This window comes from Hippocampus bargibanti, linkage group LG09 (genome assembly GCF_051943395.1).
Source record: "Hippocampus bargibanti isolate YZ-2025 linkage group LG09, ASM5194339v1, whole genome shotgun sequence".
In the NCBI taxonomy this organism is placed as follows: domain Eukaryota; kingdom Metazoa; phylum Chordata; class Actinopteri; order Syngnathiformes; family Syngnathidae; genus Hippocampus; species Hippocampus bargibanti.
The window spans coordinates 22,781,735-22,798,949 of record NC_142742.1 but is presented as its reverse complement, the minus strand read 5'-3'; the positions used below and the strand labels follow the sequence as shown (position 1 = coordinate 22,798,949).

The window sequence follows — 17,215 nt, the reverse complement described above, 5'->3', positions numbered from 1 at the left end:
TATCAACTTCAAATAAAGAAAACTCACAATACCCTTCCTGCATCTGGCTGAGTGAACTTTTATCAACTTTCCACCTGCTTGCGGTATCGCAGCACGACATGGTGTCGGTTGTCCTTTAAGCACTTGTTAAATAACAATCATGTTACTATCAGAATGATAGTAACACGATTGTATTTGTACATTGCAATGCGGACCCTCAACACTTCAAGGACAACAGACATCACTTTTTTGTTTCCTGACATCAGAAAAACGTTTTATAGCATCTAAAATACCCAAAACACGCAGTATGATATTTTTAGTCAAATGCAAAACACCAATAAAAATGACTTAAAGTGTCAAAAATCTGCAAAAAAAATAACCCGGAAGTGGCCAGTTTCAGAAGGCCCCGCCCCCTTGTTCGTGACGTCATGCCAAGTCGTGTTGCCTTGCTGGAGAATCAAAACAATGGCTTCAGATTCAGAAGAGGAAAGCATACATGTTTGCAATCGGTTAAAGAATTTATTCCGTGCCATTTTGAAGCATCTGGGGGGATGTAGCAACAAAAAAGTGGCAGAAAATGGCGACAAAGCTCAGTGTAAGGAATTGCCACTGGCGGATTAATTCTACACTTTGGTGGATTTTTCAGACCAAATACAGCAAAATGCATTGACGTGATGGAAGGACTGCTACAATGCGTCCTTTTTTCAGTCAGGGGCATTCCAGCAGTGATGTAGGGTGAGGACTCGTCACCAACTCAAAAACAAGACTTCCTGAATATTCAGCGCAAGTCTTAAAACGTAAAATATAGCTATATGCGGTGGAATCTTTGTAAAATACGCTCCGTAGAAGTTATTTGAAGCCATTTTACAAATTATGGACCCAACTTGTCCGGAGACGTCGGTTGTCTTTAAATTGCTCTAAATTACAGAATATGTCTGTGTAGGCTCTGTTATACAGGAGTGGTCAATTGAGGAAAAGGTTTCTTCGGCCGTCATCTGTACTTCTTTGAAGGTGTCGGTCGTTTCGGTCCACATCCGAAGAGCATATTGAAGGCAGACGAACACACTGGAAGCTCTTCGGTCCACATCCGAAGAGCGCAAACTAAAGTTGCGCTGGTAACCCTGGCCCTATATACCTAACAGACAGAGGTGGCTGTGTCAGACATCTGCTCTGATAGATTCCTGTGACCAAGCTTTGTGTTGTCATGTTATTTGTTATTTAGTTTTTTTGTTCTTTTGACTTCAAGATGGCACCGCGAGAGTGGCTGCCTTTCCAGCAGCTCCTGTATTTTGCTTTTCTACTTTTATTTCTTTCATAACTTTGCTGCTGTGAAATGTAAATTTCTCCACTGCGAGACTAATATAGGCAAATCCAATCCAATCCCTTGCTCTGAGAGGTCCCTGTGCTGGACCCCTGCTCCGATAGGTCCCTGCTTGTTGGGGGAGCAGTGGACCACTCCCTGAGGCCTGTTGACAGACGTTCCCCTAATTACGAACATTCGAGTTACAAATAATGGTACATAGAAACATTTTTCATAGCTGCCAACTTGAAACCAGAAAAGCCTAGTAATATTCCCGGCTTCAGGGGCCGCAAGCCCCGGTTGTTGCAGGACGAAGCCCACCTGAAGACGAACCACTGTTAACAGTACAGCTACTTAAAATGAGGCAAAACCACCATACAAATATTGATTAATGCCAAAGATACTGAAAAAATACCAATATTACTACTTGTCTTTTCCTTTCGGCTTTTCCCTTCAGGGGTCGCCATAGCGAATCGGTCTCCCCATCTAACCCGGTTTTGTGCATGCTCTTCTCTCACACCAGCTACCTTCATGTCCTCTTTGACAACATCCAAAAACCTCCCCTTAGGTCTTCCTTTCAGTCTCTTGCCTGGCAGTTCAAGGCTCAGCATCCTTCTCCCGATATCGTCGCTCTCTGTCCTCTGGACATGTCCAAACCATCTCAGTCTGGCCTCTCTGACTCTCTCTCTAAAGCTTCTAATATGAGTTGTCCCTCGAATATACTAAATCCTGATCCTATCCAAACTGGTCACTGCCAAAGAAAACCTCGACATCTTCAGCTCTGCTACCTCCACCTCTGCTTCTTGTCAGTTCTTCAGTGGCACTGTATCCAGTCCAAACATCATGGCTGGTCTCACAACCGTTTTATACACTTTTCCATTTATCCTCACTGACATCCTTCTATCACACATCACATCTGACATTTTTACTCCAGCCATTCCAGGCTGCCTGGACACACTTCTTCACCTCTTTTCCACAGTCTCCTTTGTGCTGCACAGTTGACCCCAAGTACTTAAAATCGGCCACCTTCTTTAGTTCTTCTTCCTCATCGCATCACTCTTGTACTTGGATCACTCTCATTCACGCACATATATTCCGTCTTGCCGCGACTGATCTTCATTCCTCTCCTTTCCAGGGCCAACCTCCACCTCTCTAGTTTCTCCTCCACCCGCTTTCTGCTCTCACCACAGATCACCATGTCATCTGCAAACATCGTCATCTGCCTGTACATGACCATAGCGAATAAGAAGGGGCTCAGAGATGACCCATGTTGGAGTCCCACCTCCACCTTGAATTCCTCCATCACACCAACAGCATACGTCACAACTGTCTTATAGTCATGATAAATGTCTTGCACCACTATGTGGAGAAGCGGCCCGACTCTGAGCCCCTCCTGGATGATCAAGCTTCTCACCTTATCTCCAAGGGAGAGCCCAGAAACCCTACAGAGCTCATTTCGGCCGCTTGTATGCGGGATGTTGTTCTTTCGGTAACGACCCATAACTCGTGACCATCGAGGGTTGGGACGTAGATCGACCGGCAAATCGAATTTCGCCTTTTGGCTCAGCTCCTTCTTCACCACAACAGATCGGAACAAAGTGAGCATCACAGCAGACGCTGCGGCGAGCCGCCTGTTGAGCTCTCGCTCCCTCGTGCCCCCATTCGTGAACAAGAGTCCCAGATACTTAAATTCCTTCATCATGAGTCAAGATCTCATCCCCGACCTAGAGAGGGCACTCCACCCTTTTCCGACTGAGAACCATTGTTTCAGATTTGGAGGTGCTGATTCTCAACCCATCCGCTTCACATTCGGCTGCGAAACGCTCCAGAGTTTTGGAGAGCGCCACTTGAAGGACCCAACAGTACAACATTATCTGCGAAGAGCAGAGATCCTATACTGAGCCCAACAAAACGAACGCTTCGGCTGCGCCTAGAAATTCTGACCATAAAGGTTATGAACAGAGTCTGTAACAAAGGGCAGCCATGGCGGAGCCCAACCCTCACTGGAAACGATTCCGACTTACTGCCTGCAATGCAAAGCAGACTCTGACATCAGCCGTATAGGGACCGAATGGCCTGTATCAGGGGTTCCTGTACCCCATATTCCCAAAGCACCCGCCACAGAACTCCCCGAGGGACACGGTCAAACGCCTTCTCCAAGTCCGCAAAGCACATGTAGACTGCATGGGCGAATTCCCATGCACCCTCCAGGACCCTGCTCAGGGAGTAGAGCTAGTCCATTGTTTCACGGCTGCGACGAAGACCACAACTGCTCCTCCTCAAACTGAGGTTCGACTTCCCGACGAACCCTCTCCTCGAAAACCCCTGAATAGACCTTACTACAGTTGGTGTGAATTTATTTTACGACTGTTAGAGCGTCTGTGTTTGACACATCCCCGTTCAGTGTTTGACTTAAACATACATTACATACAAAATAAAGCACTACAGCAATTTACGAACAAATTCACCTCATGAAGGACCACTAGGAACGTAGTATCTCATTCATAAGGTGGGGAGTGTCTCCCCCTCTATTGTTCTATACCTGCTCTGGTGAAACCCTTGCCCTATATCCCTAATGGACAGAGATTATTTTTTTGCTGCAACCCCCATTCATAAATGTCAAATCCATTTTGGTGGTTCGTGCATTTATTCAATCAATCAATGGCAGTTCTTTGGATGCGATTGCAGCACTTCTAAGGATTTCTGGCAGAGCTCAGACTGAATGACTTGATTCTCAGTTAACATTCAGAACTTTCCCCAGCTCGACAAAGAACTTTTTTTCCTCAGAGTACGGTCATTTCACAAGTGCTATTGTACTACTGGAATCATTATCTCATGCGTTGGGTCTTTTTTCCCCCTCTGACATCTTCATGATCTTCAGGATGAAAAAGCAAAATAATTGGAGATTAATTTCTTTTCGTATAAATTATTTTACCTCATGTTTTTTTTAAGAAATGTGTTGAATATTCATTTGTCACCCACAGTTATAGTTAATTTAACAAACAAAAAATAATTTTTGTTTTATGCATTTATATTTAAGTTAACTATATGATATAAAACAAACCCAAAAAAATTGTGTAGTTCGTGTAATAACAAATACAAATTGTCTGGTATCATCTGTCAACTCGTGCATTTTCCACGGGTCCAATATTTTATGAACAGCTGAAAACAAATTTAGAAACCTAATATATGAGTTTGGAGTTAACAGTAAGTAATTCTGTGTACGAGATGGAAGCATTTTAGCATAAATCCAAGACAAATCTTTGAACCAAGCAAATATGGGTCTTTAAATTTTAATGTTGCACATACAATAAATTATGCACAGAACTCAATGTATCATGTTGATGTTTCTGCAACCATTATTTTCGCCATGACATAGGCCTGGAGATATCAAATGATTGTGATTAAAGACTGAAAACTGGCTGTTGGCGAAGAAGTTGGTCAACCCTCAATCTTTAAACAGCAGACCCGGGACGCCAACTGTGAGGGTGGCCAATTCACTCTTTCTTCTTGTAGTCCTCCAGGTGGGCCAGGATCCATCCAGATGGTCCCAGAATCGCCAAGGAGAACAAACCCAATCCAATGACAGTTTCCTGGGTGTCGAAAAGACATACCGTATTTATTAGAGTATAACGCGCACACGTGTATAACACGCACCCATAATTTTTAATTAAAAAAAAAAAAATCGGTATAAAATTGTGTTTCACTTTTTCTCGGCTATCAGTATATCAATTAAAATATGAACACTGAATCAAAATTATGGATACTTCCGCCTTTGTCAGAGTGACTCTCACGAAGGCGGAATATACGCGGAGTATACGCCGAAACATGTCAGGTAATTGAACACCTAAAATACACTGTAAGAAAATAATCTGTTTTAAGTTAGATATCAAGTAGTCAGGATGAACTGAATACAACCAGAAATTTATGTTTTATGGGGACCTGAATGGATTATTCTCATTTTAATGGTTTCCTATGGGAAATTAATGCTTGGAATACACAAACTTTCTGTGAACCAATTAAATTTGTAAGCCAAGGTGTCACTGTACTTTATAGCTCCTGGATTTGCATGAAACAAAAGTCACTTTGCAGCGCCAGAACTCCACATAATGTTTAAAACGCAATGAAACAATGGCATAAAAATAAAAACAGTTTTGACATTCAAGTAAAATGTGTCACATCATGGTGCCTGACCCTGTGTGTTAGTGCAGTAGCCGAGTCGTTAGCACGTCGACCTCACAGTGCAAACTGGAAACAAGGAAAGTGGTGACAGCCTCCAGTGGTTGAGATACTAACAAGCCAGCTCAACAGCTCAACAGCAAGAATAAGACCCAATAACAATAAACAGCAATAAACAGTGATTCTTTGCCAGTGATAAGATAAGATGTATTATAGACGCTTCCCAATTTACAAACATTCGAGTTCCGAATAACAGTATGTATTTTTTTTTGGCATTTTTGCAGGTACAGTATGTCGAAAAATGTTCGGACAGGGATGCTGTTTGTTAGACTTTGTATTGTGTGCCCTTTTCCGTCCGAGCTCGCTTGCGATTCGCTGCGAACTGTGCTCCGCGCACACGCACGTACGCACACAGACACAGTTGGAGGTTTCAAGGGCTGGATGCCCTTGATGCCCCCTCCCAACTTCTGCGATATTTTGTGTGCTTTTTCATTTTGATGTCCCCTAACTTAACACTTGATGATTTGATGTCTAATGATTCTTCTCGGTTGGCTATTTATATCTTCTCGATGGATGTGAGTGATGTAGTACGGGAGCAACAAAAGTTGTATACAGTGGTACCTCGGTTCTCGAACGCCTCACAGTTCGAACAAATCGGAGTTCGAACAAAATATTCGAGATATTCTTGCTTCGTAGTTCGAACACCAATCGGTGTTCGAACGCCAATACGACGTGAGTGCGTACGCGAGGGTGAGTGCAGAGCGGCGTACGGGTGTATCGCAAAATATGAAGGAGGTGTGCGAGTGTCTGATCTGGCGAGGGAATACAGTATGGCCAAATCTACGATCAGTACGATATTGAAGAATAAGGAGGCTGTGAAATCTAGTGATGTGGCTGTGGGAATGAGAGCAAGTGTCATTGGGGTAGTCATAGATATTTTAAGGGAAAAGAACATCCTGTAGCCGAATCATCCGTAGCTGTCACGTTCCGAGCGAGAGTGACGGCAGCTGACTCGTCGGAACGTAGTGGAATGTTTGGGATCCCAAAGCAGAGACGTACGACCCAAGCAGGATGTTTATTCACAAATAAAAGAAAACACAGCGAGTAAGAAGGCAGGGGGGTGATCCGACCCGCTTACTTCGCCAAAAAGCAAATGGCACCCGAGGGTGCAAAATTACGCAATTCCGGAAGATGACATAAATTTACGGGACGCAGGGAAAATACCTCGGACCGGATACACTCGCGCATCGAAGCAAGAGTCCAGGTACGGTGGTGAGTTGAGTCAATCATCTGGCATTGGCGAGGTGATCACGAACCGTATAAATGCCCCGTGTCCGTGATTAGAGAATTGACAGCAGGTGGAGAACGGCCGGGAGAGGCAGCCCCCCCCCACCCCCCCTCGCTGTCAACTTGAAAGTGACAGGAGCAAAGAGATGGTTTCGGAACAAATCGCTTTTCGAACAGGGTCGCTTTTTGAACAGGGTCCCGGAACGAATTATGGTCGAGAACCGAGGTATCACTGTATATTGGGGCGTTTCCTGTGGCAGGGAGGAAACATCTCTTCCCAGTTGACGCTCTGAGGAGGAGGCGCCGAGCTCGCTTATGATTGGCTATGTAGAGTATGCGGGCGCGGCGAAAATCCCTCCAGGAAGATGTGATGCATAACAAAAAGTAATGGCTGCGGGCACATAATTCAGTAATTACATCAGCTTCAGGTCTGGCTTACTGAAGACCCAAGGATATATGTCTTTGTATTACAGTAGGTATTAATTTATTTTACGACTGTTAGAGCGTCCGTGTTTTATACTTTCGCGTTCAGTGTTTGACTTAAACATACATTCCATACAAAATATAGCACTGCAGCCACTTCCGAACAAATTCTACTCACGAACGACCACTCTGAATGCATCTCATTCATAAGGTGGGGAAGCGTCTTTAGTTTATTATCCTGATTTATTGGTCTCACAATTGTCTCATCCTTCACCATATCACCCCCCCGTCCTCCAAGAGCTCCACTGGCTCCCGGTCAAATATAGAATCAACTTTAAAATTCTTTTTTATACATTTAAAGCGATCCATAACTCTGCCCCCCCATACCTATCTGACCTTCTTCAAATTTCTATTCTCTCTCGTTCCCTCAGATCCTCTTCCTCCCTCCGCCTCTGTGTGACCCCTGTGCCCATCTCAGCACGATGGGTGACAGAGCCTTCAGCTGCTCTGCGGCTTGAAAGGCGCTTAAAATGTAATGTATTATTATTATTATAATGGAGAAATTCCCAATTCAAAGTGGCAAAGTTATGAAAGAACGAAGGTCAGAAAGAATTGGTATCAAAGTCAAAAAGTCAAAGTCAGCTTTATTGTCAAATATGCTAATATGCATGACATGGTATTGTATCTTTGTAGATCTGGAGAAAGCGTATGACAGGGTGCCCAGAGAAGAGCTGTGGTATTGCATGAGGAAGTCTGGAGTTACAGGAAAAGTATGTCAGAGCGGTGCAAAACATGTATGTTGACTGTAAGACAGTTGTGAGGTGTGCTGTCGGTGTAATGGAGGAATTCAAGGTGGAAGTAGGACTGCATCAGGGGTCAGCACTGAGCCCCTTCTTATTCGCTATGGTAATGGACAGGCTGACAAACGATGTTAGACAAGAATCTCCTTGGACCATGATGTTTGCAGATGACATTATGATGTGTAGTGAGCGCAGGGAAAAGGTGGGGGAGAAACTAGAGATGTGGAGGTAATCCCAGGAAAGGAGAGGAATAAAGATCAGTCGCAGCGAGACGGAATATATGTGTGTGAATGAGAGGGATCCAAGTGCAAGAGTGATGCTACAGGGAGAAGAGATAAAGAAGGTGGAGGATTTTAAGTACTTGAGGACAACTGTCCAAAGCAATGGAGAGTGTGGAAAAGAGGTGAAGAAGCGTGTCCAGGCAGGCTGGAACAGCTGGAGAAAAATGTCAGGTGTGATGTGTGACAGGAAGGTTTCCGCTCGGATGAAAGGAAAGGTGTATAAAATAGTGGTGAGACCAGCCATGATGTTTGGACTGGAGACAATCCAAGTATACGATCCAAGATGGCGCCGCGGATGGCAGCCTCGGTCACACGCTCCCTAGTATTGTTCCTGGTTTTGTCATTTTCATTTGTTTTTTGCGATCCTACGCGACTCAGTTACACGAGGGAAGAGTTACTGAGCATTGGGGAATCCACTCTTGGACTATTTTCACCGACACACCAAAATCTACAAGGTTTTTCGGGGCTGCTCGCGAGCGGCGTAGCAGCTCTGTACGGAGCTTTGAGACGCCGGCGTAGGAGGGGCAAGCGAGCCGGCGTTCTCGTCAAGCTTCGGCAGCGTGGATTTCGAACGCCGCTCCCATCGATCCACCTCGCTAATCTACGCTCACTACCAAACAAGATGGACGAACTTCTGCTTCTCACAAAGACCAATAAAACGTTCGCCCGCTCTGCTGCGCTGTGCTTCATTGAGACTTGGCTCAGTGACCGCCACCCGGACTCCGCGCTACACCTACCCGGATTCCGTCTCCTTCGGGGCGACCGTGATACGGAGCAATCGGGGAAATCCAAAGGCGGTGGACTATGCTTCTACATCAACGAAGAATGGTGCACCGATGTCACGATGCTCGACGCACACTGCAGCCCTGGTTTGGAATCGCTGTCTCTCAACTGCAAGCCATTCTACTCGCCACGTGAGTTCGCTTCCTTTATTCTCGTTGCCGTGTACATCGCGCCACAAGCTAATGCTAACGCGTGTATACAAACGCTAGTGGACCATGTAAACCATCTCGAACTGAAATATCCAGAATCACCCCTGATCATTTTGGGCGATTTTAATCAAACACGTTTAAACCGTGAACTTCCCAAATATAAGCAGCATATTGACTGTTTTACCAGAGGAGAAAGCATTCTAGATCATTGTTACACAGCACTCAAAGGCGCATACCGGTCTGTTGCGCATGCAGCATTGGGTCTTTCTGACCACTATTTAATCCACTTAATTCCCACATACAAACAGAAACTCAAATGTGTAAAACCGGTAGTCAAGACAGTTAAAACATGGACAGATGAAGCAAAGTTATCGCTACAAGAATGCTTAGACTGCACTGATTGGAGCGTCTTTGAAACTTCAACGGGCACATTGGATGAATACACAGACACTAACATCATACATCAGTTTCTGTGAGGACATGTGTGTACCAACAAAGTCCTTCCGCTCATTCAACAACAACAAGCCATGGTTCACTCCCAAACTCAGACAGCTTAGGAAAGAGAAAGAATCCGCATTTAAAAGCGGTGATCGAGCAGTTTACAAACTCGCCCGAAACAGACTGACGAAGGAAATTAACATCGCAAAGAAACGTTATGCGGAGAGGCTTAACAAACAGTTCTCCGCTAACGACTCTGCATCGGTGTGGAATGGCCTGAAAGCAATAACAAATTATCGTTTACCTTCCCCCCAAGCAGTGTACAACAATGGTATGGCTGATGAGTTAAATACATACTTTTGCCGATTTGAAAAGGACACCCCCATTTCCCCGGTCTGCCCACCATTACCAGAAACTACCGTATCTCCGCCCTCTGCCCTACAGATCCACGAACTGGACGTTAGACGGCTCTTCAAGCAGCAGAAGATCAAGAAAGCTGCAGGACCTGACAGAGTGTCCCCTTCCTGCCTGAGAGTCTGCGCTGACCAGCTGGCTCCGGTCTTCACACAAATCTTCAACAGATCCCTGGAGCAGTGTGAAGTCCCATCCTGCTTCAAACAGTCTACTATCGTCCCAGTTCCAAAGAAACCAGCACCCTCGGGATTGAACGACTATAGACCTGTCGCTCTGACGTCTGTGGTCATGAAGTCCTTTGAACGCCTCGTGCTGAACCACCTAAAGAACATCACCGGACCTCTGCTAGATCCTCTTCAGTTTGCCTACCGGGCAAACAGGTCTGTGGAGGATGCGGTCAACATTGGACTGCATCACATCCTCGACCACCTTGACAACACAGGAACCTACGCAAGGATCCTGTTTGTGGACTACGGCTCTGCGTTCAATACCATCATCCCAGAACTCCTCATCCTCAAACTTCTCCAGCTTGGTGTGTCCCCCACGATCTGCCAGTGGACCCTCAGCTTCCTGACAGGACGGACACAACAGGTCAGACTGGGAAATATATCATCCACAACACGAACCACGAGCACTGGAGCCCCGCAGGGATGCGTCCTCTCTCCATTGCTCTTCTCTCTCTACACGAACGACTGCACCTCAACGCACCCAGCTGTCAAATTCATAAAGTTCGCAGACGACACCACGGTCATCGGTCTCATCAAAGACGGCGACGAGTCTGCGTACCGACAACAAGTGGAGCAGCTGGAGCTCTGGTGCAGCCGTCACAACCTGGAGCTGAACACGCTCAAGACAGTTGAGATGATCGTGGACTTCAGGAAACATCCATCACCACAGCTACCCCTCACACTATCCAACTCCCTGGTGTCAACCGTTGAGACCTTCAAGTTCCTGGGAATCACAGTCTCCCAGGACATGAAGTGGGAGGTCAACACCAACTCTATCCTGAAAAAGGCCCAACAGAGAATGTACTTCCTGAGGCTGCTAAAGAAGCATGGCCTGCCACAGGAGGTGCTGCAACATTTCTACACGGCTGTCATCGAATCCATCCTGTGTTCTTCCATCACCGTTTGGTTCGGGGCCGCCACAAAAATGGACAAAATCCGACTTCAACGGACAGTTAGGACGGCGGAAAAAATCATTGGCACCGCCCTACCCACTCTCGAGGACTTGCATACTGCAAGAATCCAAACTAGGGCGCGGAAAATCCTACTGGACCCTCCGCACCCTGCCCACCACCTTTTCTAGCTACTCCCCTCAGGCAGGCGCTACCGATCCATGCGCACCAAATCCAGCAGACATTTAAACAGCTTCTTCCCCCAAGCCATTAACTCTTTGAACTCTTTCAACAGTAGCCAAAATGGAACTGTATAGTGCCACTTAGCAGTTTTTTTTTGACAACGATACTAGTGCAGCGTGTTCTACCGGAAACAAATTCCTTGTGTGTTCTACATACTTGGCAATAAAGATGATTCTGATTCTGATTCTGATTCTGCCACTGAAGAAAAGACAGGAAGCAGAGCTGGAGGTAGCAGAGCTGAAGATGTTGAAGTTTTCTTTGGGAGTGACCAGGTTGGATAGGATCAGGAATGAGTACATTAGAGGAACAACTCATATTAGAGGCTTTGGAGAGAAAGTCAGAGAGGCCAAACTGAGATGGTTTGTAAATGTCCAGAGGAGAGAGAGCGCCACGATATCCAGAAAAGTATGCTGAATCGTGAACTGCCAGGCAGGAGACCGAGAGGAATCCCGAAGAGGAGGTTTATGGATGTTGTCAAAGAGGACATGAAGGTAGCTGGTGTGAGAGAAGAGGATGCGCAAAACTGGGTTAGCTGGAGGACAGTGATTCGCTGTGGCAACCCCTAAAGGGAAAAGCCGAAAGGAAAAGAAGATTGTTTTTGTCATTGAGAGTTTGTTTCAGTTAAAGTGTCTGTATAAGCTCTCAGTCATATAGGAGTGGTCCATCGATGAAAAGGTTTCTACAGCCGTCATCTGTACTTCTTTGAAGGTGTCGGACGTTTTGCTTCGTATCCAAGAAACTTCGTCAGCAAACTAAAGTCTTACTGGTAGTTTAGGCCATATATATATATATATGCAGGCTATTGTATGAGCGATCCAAATTGAACCTCACCCCACCAGACCGGTTTAATGAAGGATTTTGTTGTTTTATAAGAATCGCTTCTTTTACCCCCCTTTCAAACCATTTATGCTCTTTCGCTAAAATTTTAACCTCATTGTCGTCAAATGTGTAGTTGCTAGCTTTTAGGTGTATATGTACTTCCGATTGAGGCCCACTAGTATTATCCCTGCGATGTTGATAAAGTCTTTTTTTGAGAAGTTGTTTAGTTTCCCCAATGTACTGCTCTTTACAATTTTCATTCTTACAATGTATTGAATAAACTACGTTACATTGTTTTTCAATTGGCAGCCTATGTTTTGGATGCACTAGTTTTTGCCTTAAAGTGTTTAGCAGTTTGAAATAAATAGAAATTTTGTGTTGCCAAAGGACTCTTTGTAGTTTTCCAGAAACTCCTGCAATGTAAGGTACTGCTACTCCTCTCCTTTTTGTATCTTGAGAATTTTTGGTTTCATTCCCTATTCTTCCTTTCTGACATTTGTTAAATGACCACTGAGGGTACCAACAGTTTGGGAGTGCTCTCCTGATATGTTGTATGTTATAAAGGGTGGTTAGAATCGAAAAGTTAGTATTGGTCAGTGTGCGTAGCCTTCCTAAAGACTTCTGTTTTTAGCGCTCTGTCCTCTTTTATAATTACAATCCAAAAAGGCCAGTTGGTTCTCTTTGATGTCCTCACGAGTAAATTTAATGTTGATGTCTACCGAGTTGAGGTGATCTGTGAAGGATTGAATTTTTTGTTTTTTAATTATGACAAAAGTATCGTCCACATATCTAAACCAGTGTCTAGGTTTGGTTCCCGGGAAGGATGTGAGGGCCTGTTTGAAACTGGTGAGCCCATAGCACAACCATGATTTCTCCCAAAATTGAAAATACGTAGTATTAAGGCAGATTTCCAATAATGGGGAGATGTGGTCCGGTTTAAGTTTGGTTCTTTCATGCATAAACATCCGTCAGCAGTCTCGTCCTCACCACTGAGACTGCTGCTAGGGTTGGGACAGATGTAAAGAGAGAGGTCACATCGTAAGATGCCAATGTTTCCTCAGGTTGCAATATGAGGTCTTTGATCCTCTCTACAAGCCCTGTGGTGTTCTCTACGTGATATTCAGTGTTACCAACCAACTGATAGTTTTTAAATATTTGGCTACATTGTAAGTAGAGGAGTCAATGCTACAAACAATGGGTCTGAGGCGGAACCCTTTTTTATGTATTTTTGGCAGGCCATAGATACATGGTGTGGCCTCCCCCGGGTATAATGTAAAATACATCTGTTTGTCTAGATGTTTTGCTTTCTCTAACTTTTGGAGACAGTCTATCATTTCTTTCGTGTATCTATTGGAAGGGTCCCTTTTTAGTTGCTCATAACTGGAAGAATCACTGGAAGAATCACTGATTAACCTATTTGTTTTGTCTTCATAATCCGATGTGTTGAGAAGCACTGTATACCTACCCTTGTCTGCTGGCAAAATAGTAATATTTTTTTGGAGCGTAGTTAACACCTTTCTCTCTTCTAATGTTATGTTGGGCAGAGGTGGTTTGGCACTTCTAAGAAGGGCTGATATTTTAATGCTAAGATCATCTGCCTCTACATCGGAAAGTTTATTTTTAATAGCTGATTCAGTAGCTGTGATTTAGTCAACTGTATGTATTGTTTTAGGAATTACTGAAAAATTTAAACTTAATTTTTCACTTATGTGATTTTTGGATATTTCAATATTTTGTTTTGTTTATAGGACAACCGACGTCACTTTTTTGTTTCCTAACTGACATCAGAAAAAACGTTTTATAGCATCTAAAATACCCAAAACACGCAGTATATTTTTTTATTCAAATGCAAAACACCAATAAAAATGACTTAAAGTGTCGAAAATCTGCAAAAAATTGAGCTGCGAATTGGGCAATTTCAGAAAGTTCCGCCCCCAGTTCGTGACGTCACGCCAAGACGTCTTGCATTGCTGGTGAATCAAAACAATGGCTTCAGATTCGGAGAATATGCTTTCTTGTTAGACATCCAGTTATGAATATGATTCAAATAGTTCTGAAGAGGAAAGCGTACATGTTTGCAATTGATTAAATAATTTATTCCGTGCCATTTTGAGGCAAATGTATCACCAAAAAAGAGGCAGAAAATGGCGACCAAGCTCCGTGTGAGGAATTAATCAGCCCGTTTCCACAGGCTGATAAATTCCTTACATGGAGCTTGGTCACCCTCTGCGGGCTCTTTCTGGTGCAACATGACGTTTTCAGACTAAACAAGTACAGCAAAATATATTGACGTGATGAAAGGACTGCTACAATGTGTCTTTATTTTGGTCAGGGGCGTTCCTTCAGTGACGTCACAAGACTTCCGGAATATTCAGCGTGAGTCTTAAAACGTAAAATATAGCTATATGCGGTGGTATCTTTGTAAAATACACTAAGTAGAAGTCATTTGAAGCCATTTTACAAATTATGGACTTGTCCGGAGACGTCGATTGTCCTTTAATGAACAGTGTTATTATTTTAAGTGCTCATTTACACAACTGTAATGTAAAGGGACGGTTTATTTATTTAATTATGCTCCACTGATATGACGATTTCTCTCTTTCACCATTGGAAGCAACTTTCTACCCATCGTCAGGCTGACAGGATGACAACGGTTATCCAAGCAAGGACTCGCGCACTCTGGGGAGCTCCTCATTCGCCTCCGGCTGGCACTACACTGCTCTGGTTCGTTAAAAATGGCTGGTTTTTCCGCTGGGAATTTGTGTAATCTTACACCTTCGTTATGCGTGTTACCGCAATTGGCTGCCACACAACAATTCACCATCACGTTATTTATGTAGTTTTCCTTCCAAGTTCGGGATCAACACGGTATTTTCAGACGAAACAAAGTACCCAAAATGCATTGTGTATCGCATTCTCGGTCAGAGGCGTTCCTTCAGCGACGTCCCTTCTGGCATCGGCATCAACGCGAAAACAAAACTTAATGAATATTTAGCGCAAGTATTAAAACGTAAAATATAGATATCTGTGGTGGAATCTTTGTAAAATGCGGTCAGTAGAAGTCATTTAAAGTGATTTCACAAATTATGGACGCAACTTTTCCGGTTGTCCTTTAAGACTTGGGACGAGTAAATACTGCAGAAGTTAGATGGCTCAGACTGCATGTTTTCAAGGCTGTTTTAAAGAGTCACAGCTTTTTCCGTATTCTGTAAATAACAAGTAGTATTACGTAAATTAGCATTTCTATGATTTAAGTTAAATTCTGTCTAGTAATGTCAATCTTTTGGGAAACAACCAACGCTTGAAATGGAACCGTTTATATTCATAATGATGGACGTCAAATACCGTACTCGAGAGAAGTCCCCCTCTACCCATAATTCAATTCGATGCCCAAAACTTTTTCTCTGCCCTTTATTTAGTTCGATTGAATTCCTTTCAATCTGAATGTTGCTACAATATGCTCATAACATAACCAACGCCGATTTATATTTAATGGGTGCGATTCGCTTAAAGATGGAGACGTAATAAACATTACATACCATAACATTTAAAACATATCCGTGATAAAGCACTAATTATGACCTCGCCGGTCAAGGACAACTACATGCTAGGTCAGAATGTCACCCTCGTAGTTCACTTACCACAGCGCCTATCTTTTCCTTGGCAGGTCGTGTGTAGACATTTGCCTTCTGACAAACGATGTGTCCTCGCAGTGCGGGTGCGGCACGGCAAGTGATGGTGCGCAGAAGCCCAGACATCTTTGTCTTCTCGAATGACGCACGCGTCTTCTGATCTGCAAAGGATTTGTTGGTTGTGGTGTTAAACTGACTGCTGAGGCCACTTCCCTTATTTGCCGGCGCACCGGAACCCTAAATGACTTCTTCAGCGCCGTCTGCTGTCCGGGAGGACGATAGAGGTCAATTAAAGCAGCACGATCGGGTCTGCCTTGAGTGGGGATACCTCAGGCGGACCTCGATAAGTCAAAAGTTCAATAACTGGAAGTATCTCTCACATTTTCGTTTTCAAAATAGTTACCGTTTTTCATCGATAATATCCAGGCTGGGCAAACTCTTTGCCTCAGGGGCCACATTGGTTTTACAAATTTGACAGGTGGGCTGAGTCAGCGCAAGTTATAGTACATATAAAAAATGCATATGGTGACAGTCCAACAGAACAAAAGTCAAAAAAATATATATATTAACATACAGTGAGGCCTCAACTTACGAACTTAATTGGTTCCCAGACAGAGTGTTTAAGGCGAAAAGTGTGTATCTCAAAAAAAATCCCATAGGAAAGCATTAAAATGGGAATAATCCGTTCTCGGGTTTCCATAAAATATAGTTTTTTAACTAAATAAGCCTTAAAACTACACACAACATACCTTATTCTATGTATAATAAATATGCTATTGTTTTGTAATGAAAGAAATACACTGCATTGTATCATTAAGTCACGAAGAGAGGCACATTACATGTGGACTGTAATTAAAGAAATAAACTGTGCTGTAAAATAAAGTTTTATTTACCTTTTTGATGGTCATTGATGGCTTATGGAAGGACAGTCACCTTCCATAAGGACTGTTGGTAACTTAACCTCTGGTGTGGCTTCTCTTGTTTTTTTTGGAGACTCCTCATCATTTTTGCTGATTAAAAACCTCTTAATTGACACCTGTTGCTTTCTGACTTGTAAGGTCTTACGAAGCTGATGCATCACATTATCGTTCATCATGTTGATGATTGTCATAGCCAGTCTTTTCTGGATGGAACTGTTCGGTAAAAGCCTGCACATCATTCCACTTTGCCAACATTGCCTTCTCCTCCTCGCCCTCAGATGTTCTCGAACCATCCGTTACTGGCTTTAAAATCCTCAATAAGCGGCGAACTTCCAGGTTGGCGCATGGCGATATTGGCGTGAATTAGCCGTGCTTTCTTGCATAATTTTTTTTTAAAAAACTTTACTCACGCTGACGCTGGATAGCTGCTTTTCGTGAATCCAAATTAACA

The 17,215-nt window shown here is 43.8% G+C and overlaps 1 protein-coding gene across 1 annotated transcript; it reads right to left on the bottom strand.

Annotated features, from left to right (window-relative positions):
• Window positions 1–4,556: 4,556 nt before the first annotated feature.
• Window positions 4,557–16,055, bottom strand: LOC148893983 (cytochrome c oxidase subunit 8A, mitochondrial-like). The gene is made up of 2 exons (XM_089005188.1): window positions 15,854–16,055; window positions 4,557–4,872 (listed from the first exon to the last, which is right to left on the bottom strand). Exons 1-2 carry the CDS (start codon window positions 15,968–15,970, stop codon window positions 4,777–4,779), a joined length of 213 nt encoding a protein of 70 aa, XP_088861314.1. The 5' UTR covers window positions 15,971–16,055; the 3' UTR covers window positions 4,557–4,776.
• Window positions 16,056–17,215: the final 1,160 nt, after the last annotated feature.